Consider the following 7500-nt stretch of genomic DNA (forward strand, 5'->3'; position numbering starts at 1 on the left):
ATGGAGTGCTTCGAAGGGCGGGCGCGCGCCGGTGGGGTGGGGTGAGGTAGGGGGGATGGGACGATGGAGGATGGATATGGTCACCGAAGTCCTCCTGCGTTTCCTGAGGGAGGGAAAGGGGTCGTTCTCGAGGTAGGACACATACGAGGAGAAGAAACAAAGAAAGGGTTTCCGACGATTGCTTTGAATCAGTCGTTGTCTCGCGATTAATTGGAATGTCACTTGCGGCGAGAGATAATTAAGGGTAATGAGGAAACCCTCTTGGATGCTCTTTCGTCAGGTGGAATTCGATTTTATTTCTTTTCCTTTTTTTTCTTTTCTTTTCTTTTCGTTTTTTTTTTTTTTTGCGACATGACTTTCACTCCCATCATCAAATCCCCTTCAGTCTGGATGTCAAAGAGACGATAAGATAAAGGATTTCGTGATCCTTAAAATCTCGACTCACCATGAAGGACCTACCTACAGGATGGCACCCGTAGGAAAGAAGTGCCAATCGCCGTTTTTTTCTTGCGAGAGGAATGAACCCTGATTGTCACTCGCGGAGAGAGAATGCGTCTGGAGTCTTTTTGAGTTCCACATTCCTGGCCCGACGTGATAAGGGCCGAATGCTCGTCAGGCTCTCCGCTTTTTGTCGTTGGTAAGACTTGATAAGGTGTAGGTCCTACTTGCGGCGCCCGTGTATGTGGGAGGGAGAAGGGGAAATATGAAGAGGAGAGAGGGAGAGAATAATAAAGTGTATATGGAGAGGGAGATTGGGAGAGGGAGAGAGGGAGAGGGAGAGGGAGAGGGAAAAGGAGAGGGAGAGGGAGAGAGAGGGAGAGGGAGAGGGAGAGGGAGAGGGAGAGGGAGAGGGAGAGGGAGAGAGGAGAGAGAGAGAGAGAGAGAGAGAGAGAGAGGAGAGAGAGAGAGAGAGAGAGAGAGAGAGAGAGAGAGAGAGAGAGAGAGAGAGAGAGAGAGAGAGAGAGGAGAGGAGAGAGGAGAGGGGAGAGAGAGGAGGGAGAGAGAGAGAGAGAGAGAGAGAGAGAGAGAGAGAGAGAGAAAGAAAGAAAGAAAGAAAGAAAGAAAGAAAGAAAGAAAGAAATAGAGATAGAGAGAGTAGAAAGAACGAGGGCGAAGGCTGTAGGGTGAGAAAGAAGAGCTCACCATAGAGAGAGAGAGAGAGAGAGAGAGAGAGAGAGAGAGAGAGAGAGAGAGAGAGAGAGAGAGAGAGAGAGAGAGAGAGAGAGAGAGAGAGAGAGAGAGAGGACCTCCTTGTGCAAATACATTCAGAAAATAGATACGTGGGTTGAGTTATCCAACGAATGTATTTTTTACCGCTAAATGTACCATTGTCGAGTACCCTTGTCTGGGCCGAGGATTGTGGTAGTGTGTGAGGCGCGCCTTTGGCTGAATACGTTGTGGCGAAAGGGTTATCCTTCTCAAAAGGCCTAAAGCTCATAAAAAAGGAACCCAACTTGAAAAGGGTTTGATCCTCCTTAGAGAGAGAGAGAAAAAAAGGCTTTTTGCATGAGATTATTTTCCTTTTTTTTGTGTGTGTAATGTCGATATATTTTTTATATCTTTTGAGTGTGCATTTGTAGTTATTCCATAAACGTTTGTGGTTTAGAGTATAAGATTGTAGATATTTCGTCTGAATGAATATAATCGTAATTCTGGCAGTGGTTAATATATAATTATATTTTTCGCTCACTGATATGCTGTACAGATGAAAAAAATGGCGGACATTTCATGATGTTTTGAAAGTCAGCATGCACGTGTTTCCGTAGACTACACAGGGCGGACTGTTATGTTGTTGGTGTCTGTGCTGATTCATGGTATTGTCAGAGGAATTAGTGTGTGTCAGTCTCAGAAGAGAAAGGGGGAGGAAGAGGAAGAGGAAGAAAGGAAGGGGGGGGGGCATTGAGAGAGGAGGCGTGGAAATGATGAATTAGTATATATATATATATATATATATATATATATATATATATATATATTATATATATTTATATATATATATATATTATATATCTGTGCATGTGTGTGTGTGTGTGTGTGTGTGTTTGTGTGTGTGTGTGAGTTGTGTGTGTTTGTGTTTGTGTGTGTGTGGAGAGAGAGAGAGAGAGAGAGAGAGAGAAAGAGAGAGAAAGAGAAAGAGAAAGAGAGAAAGAAAGAAATGTGGCCAAGACTTTTTTATTATGAACACCCGAGATGTGAACAACCGCTTCACGCAGCCAGCCGGTCGTGACGACGTCGTTAGAACCGAAACAGGAAAAAAAAGATCCTTGATGTGGAAGGCGGAAGAAAATGGGCGTGATGCAACTATTCATTGCCATTTTGCCAGCGTTATATCCGCTAATTACAGGTCACGTGATTGGTGGCCATTGCGTGGTAATAACCAGGAAGTAGTGGTGATGCCCCCACCCACCCCCCACCCCCTACTTTCACCCTCACTCGGGCACGGCGCAGCTACCTTGCCCGAGGGCCTTCGTGCCAGCAGAGTACACCCCCCCCCTCTCCCCCCTTCTGCTTATTTGCCATCTGCTACTTGTTGCGTGTGATTGATACGGTGTCAAAATGGGGTTAATTCTTGTAGGTGATGTCTTTTAGGGGACACTACGGAAAGCCATTTACTTAGCCCAGTTTTTTTTAGTTTTTGTCTAGGTTAATCGGCATGGAACATATTGTTGTTGTTGTTTTGTTGTTTTTTGTTGTGTACCAAACCGTGGAAGATATATATATTGCCAGATAGAGATGGATTGCCATGAAAAAAATGGAGAAATTCATGAAATATCTTTAAAAAAAAACAAGTACCCCGTTTTCTTTGCCGACTGATTATCTTCACCCTCCAAGCTCCTTCAACTATTGTAATCTCGACCCACCCCGCTGTCATTACAATGTCATTTTTTTTCTTTTTTAACCCGTTGAGAGAAACCATCCTTGGACTTTCGAATTTAAGCCACGTATGAATATATTTCCCGGTTTTTTCTCTGTTGTATTCTTGTTATCAGATTGGCCTAGTTTTTTACAAGTAGAGAAAATGTGATCGTCTCTCTTCTCTGGCGTTTTCCTTTTTATATTTTCGTATTAGTGTCGCTACTTGGGTTCATTTATCATACACTTGTGTATGATATATGATGAAAATGCGATTAGAATGAATGCTCTACAAGATTAGGCTTATTCTTGGATGTTTGTTTTTTGATAGGCCTATCACGATTTTTTTTTCTAGCCCATACCTCGGTCTTTAAATCTAAAAAGACACATTCATGAGACACCAACCACTCTTGACCCGGACGTGATGTGGTTAGAAGAATGCACCTTAACACTAACATGCCCAGATGCCCACCTGGGCACGTGACCCTTGGAACAGCATTCCCAGACTCGTTCCCAAGACAAGTGAGAGGCGTGGGAGACCGAGGGAGGAGGAGGAGGAGGAGGAGGGGGAGGGGGAGGGGGGTATGAAGCGTTCCTTCCGAGGTCGTGGTGTGACACCTGTTTCGTTGTAAGGAACATGTGTCGGTGTCGGACTCTCGATGCTGGGTGACACGTGACCTAGTTTAGTGCCGAGGTGGTAAATAACTTGTCATGACGGTGCCAGAATACACTAAGGGTGTCGGGTTGGGTACAGAGGGCAATAAAAGAGATGGAGTGGGGAGGGGAGGGGTAGGGGAGGTCTGTGTCTGAGGGGGGGAAGAGGGGAAGGGGGGCGTGTAGGACGAGATTTGGTTGTTCAAGGTCGTGTCTCGTGCGCTGAGATTCGTGATGCCAGCTCTCTGAACGGAGGGGCATTTCGTTCAAATATGGCTTGTGATATGGTGGGATGCCTTTGTATATATTTGAGGATTTCTTTTTTATTGTTTATGATTTTTGTTGTGTTTTTGGGCTTTATTATGTTTTTTTTTTCTTTCTTTCTTTTAGTTATTTTAAGGAGTTTGTAATTGGATTATCAAATTGGTCTTATTCAGAATTGCGATTACCTTTCGATTGAAAGTTTCCGAGTTTTAAATGATCGAAAGGAAAAGGTACTTCAAGGGCAAGATTGTGGAGTGCTTCATTTCCTTTACCATGATGCACAGTTCATCTTATATGTATTGCAGTCAGGGTCATCACCTTTTCCACTGCCAATGCCTATTTATGCCTTATCCTAAGAAACGTCAGCATGCATATAAAAATACACATTATTGACAGGTACACAGAATTAATAAATTCACTCTAAACCCGGTATAGAACTGACCTTTAATTCCAATCTCCTTTTGTGTCCACAGTCGCTCCCTGAGCAGCACCGGCAGCAATAACCTGTCATGGCTGCAGATGCAACAGCTGAAGTTGGCCGAGAGACGCGAGGCCAAACTGCGAGCCGAGAGAGCACCCCATGAAGCCCGCATGCTTTCCGAGCTTCGAACTCGTATGGGCCAGGTAATGGAGGGGAGCTTTTTTTGATTGTCTGTGAGGTTATCTGAAGGGAGAATTGCTTCGTTGTGGGTTGGTGGCTTTGTACGAGGTTGTGGGTACTGATTGTTTATGTATGTTTATGTTTTGTCAATAGCCTGTTTATGCTTGTTCATGTTTGTCAATAGTCTGGTAATAGAGTTTCGATAATTACCGGTGGATTCTGGTGTTGCAATTCACCTCCATCGCTAATATTAATCCAAATCTCAACAGCACCAGCGGACAAGCACGACAACTTCAAGAGACTTTGAAGATGGGTATGTGAGCGACACAACACTCTTCTCGGAGACCTCGAGGGAATCCTCCCCAGTGAAGACATTGGCTCCCTTGACCATTAACACAGGAGTGGCGCCAACAACCCCCCAGAAGCCCCCCATTGGCCATTCGACTCCCGCCAGGGGCAATTCAGCTCCTTCCTCTCCGATTCTGCCAACCAGGTCAGCCTCACGGGAACGCACAGTCAGGTAAGGTTACGTTGATGACCTTCTATCAACGTAGTTACCGTAATTTAGTAAACGTTTGTCTTTTTTTTTTCTTTTCTTTTTTAAGGGGGGAGGGGGGGAGGTTAAAGAACTCTTGAGAAGAATTATTTCAGTTTGATGTATAGGAAGTCAACAGTAAGAATTGTTTGGATTCTGATGCTATTTATGTAAGTGATTTCTTCAATAAGATTTTGTTTTTCAGGTATAATCAGCAGCAGAGTAGCCAGCGAAGCCTTCCCAGAAAGCACTCCGACTCTTCACATGACAGAGAACGACCTTTTGTTGCAGTCAAAAGAGCACACGAAAACGCCAAACCAGGCGAACCAGGGGTTAGTTGACTCGTATAAAGAAAGACCTTTTGGTTCAAGCACTTGCTAAAAGGACGCTGTTTTGAAGCTCTCTCTCTCTTTGTTGGAACCAAGAGCCTGATTCCAAAGCTCTTGTCTCTTGGAAATCACTTGCTCCTCGCACGTCTTTTGCTGTGAAGGATCTAGGTCATGTAATAAAATCCTGAAAATCTGAAACGGTTATCCCCGAGCTATGTTATAAGGTGAAACTATAAAGCCAGACAGGTAGTTTTAAATCTGTAGATCTTTCTCTAAATTCTTTCTCAACCATTGCTTCCAGGATGCTTCATCAGCTCTAAACCAGCTTCAGACTTCACCCCACGGTCATATCCAGTATTCATCATATTCATCCACCACCCCTGTTGATAGTGGTCTTTTGACCACTGTGATTTCATCATCAAATCAGGTATGTTGGTTAGCCTTTAATTTTTTTTTTTTTTTTTTTTTTTCGGTTTTATATCAGAGCATGGAGTTTGCAAGTGTAGTTTTTTCCTTTCTATTTTATTTGACTTTTTTTTTTTTTGCCTTGAAAAGCATGAAGTGAGAAAAGGGTTTTTTAGAAATTGCATGATTTTGCTGTGCTGTGTAATTGATATATACTTAACTAATAGACAGCAGATAGATCACATGCTAGGAAATGTATTTTTGCACCTGGCTTTCATCACTTGGCAGTGTATATAGAAGTCATCTATTAAAATTTTGTGGCAAATATTACGCTTTGTAGATATCAAGTCTTACTTATAATTTATATATATATATATATATATATATATATATATATATATATATATATATATATATATATATATATATATATATATATATATATATAATTTGTATTGCACAAGATAGATTTAGTTTACTCTGGTAATTGAGATCAGTAGAGAGTCTACGCATTTTTAAAAATCAATATAAATCAATAAGAAACAAATAGTGATTAAATTTGATCCAGTTTCCCAGTGGATGATGCGGTTAGTTGCTGTCTCAGATTAGCATATGCAATAGGGGATAGTTTTACTTGATTTATGAACTTTAAGATCAACATGTGATGAAAGTAATATGTTTAGAGTAAAATCTACTTTAATTTTATACATAGGTTGCTGTAGTTCTTTATAAAAATAAAAAATATCAAAGTTATAATTAGATAGATGTGCTGCATGGTGATTTAGAAATTTTATGAAAGTTAAATTTGAGATGATATATTAGGAATATCATACTTTACAGTGTTTTACTGGTTCTGAATTAACTAGAATATAACTAGATGGTGATTTTTTTCATAATCAGTTGGGTTAATTATTTCCTTTTGTTGTTGTAAGAACCTTTTCATTTACTAAAAAGATATAGTATTAAAAAAATATACTGTCCATGATAATAAAAGTTATCTTATAAGTAATTATTTTTGTAATTTCTTGATTAACATGAGTGAGTGAAAAGTACTTACATATTTACTCATTATTCTGGTAGATTTGAGAAGTTTAATTGAATATTTATGCCTAACAAGTGAAGACAAAACTTAAAATGAATTTTCTCTAGCTCAAAGAATAAAAAAAATTCTATAAAATGTTCAATAGTTAAAAATTAAGTGTCTTGTTCATGGCTTGAGTGGAGGAAATTATAATTTTTTTTAGAGTTTTGATACTTCTCTGTAAAATCTAATTTCCACTTATCCAGTTGACATACTGACAGTATCCCCAAACGGTAACATGTTTTGGAGTTTGAAGGATATTTAAGATTAATAGTTCTTGAATAATGATAGCAACTGACAAATGAACATACAGTTGACTGTTCATTAGCCACTGCAGGAAGGTTATGAACAGAAAATAACAAGCACCGGAAGTGAAACCTTTTACATTTTAAGTGTAAATTGTTTTACTTATTGTGCTGTGACTTTTGATAATCAAGTGACTTTCTTAAATTTTAATCGTCATTTTTTAAAAATTAATTAAAAATTAAACTCCACGTAAGAGGGTAAAAGATATCCCGTAAAAGTTTGATTAGCCTTCCTGTTGGCACCCAAGTATTGCATGCTGACTTTGGAACCATGAGTTGCGTGGTGTTTGCAGGAGGGACTCGACTCTCTAGATGCCCTGAGTGCTACACTAGCCAGTTTGGGCTCTCCCACTCACCCTCCCACCTCTACCTCACCGCCCAACCCTATAAGCAGCACCACCACTGTCATCACCACCTCTGCTGTCACCACTACTGCTGAGTCACGAGAAGTTCTAACGGCTCAAACATCTCAG

The 7500-nt window shown here is 40.7% G+C and overlaps 1 protein-coding gene across 12 annotated transcripts in view; it reads left to right on the forward strand.

Annotated features, from left to right (window-relative positions):
* Positions 1 to 7500, forward strand: part of LOC122247834 (focal adhesion protein tensin) — a 345161-nt gene that overhangs the window by 329968 nt on the left and 7693 nt on the right. For 7 of the 12 annotated variants that reach the window (XM_086533689.1, XM_086533647.1, XM_086533675.1 and 4 more), the window contains 5 exons: positions 4245 to 4395; positions 4642 to 4892; positions 5113 to 5239; positions 5538 to 5663; positions 7321 to 7500. In XM_086533689.1, the coding sequence (XP_086389815.1) occupies positions 4245 to 4395; positions 4642 to 4892; positions 5113 to 5239; positions 5538 to 5663; positions 7321 to 7500 (835 nt within the window). The remainder of the gene's footprint in view (positions 1 to 4244; positions 4396 to 4641; positions 4893 to 5112; positions 5240 to 5537; positions 5664 to 7320) is intronic. The other 5 variants (XM_086533619.1, XM_086533628.1, XM_086533635.1 and 2 more) reach the window with 3 other exon arrangements.

This window comes from Penaeus japonicus, unplaced genomic scaffold (assembly GCF_977035675.1).
Source record: "Penaeus japonicus unplaced genomic scaffold, GWHDUDI00000001_assembly GWHDUDI00000003, whole genome shotgun sequence".
Lineage (NCBI taxonomy): Eukaryota > Metazoa > Arthropoda > Malacostraca > Decapoda > Penaeidae > Penaeus > Penaeus japonicus.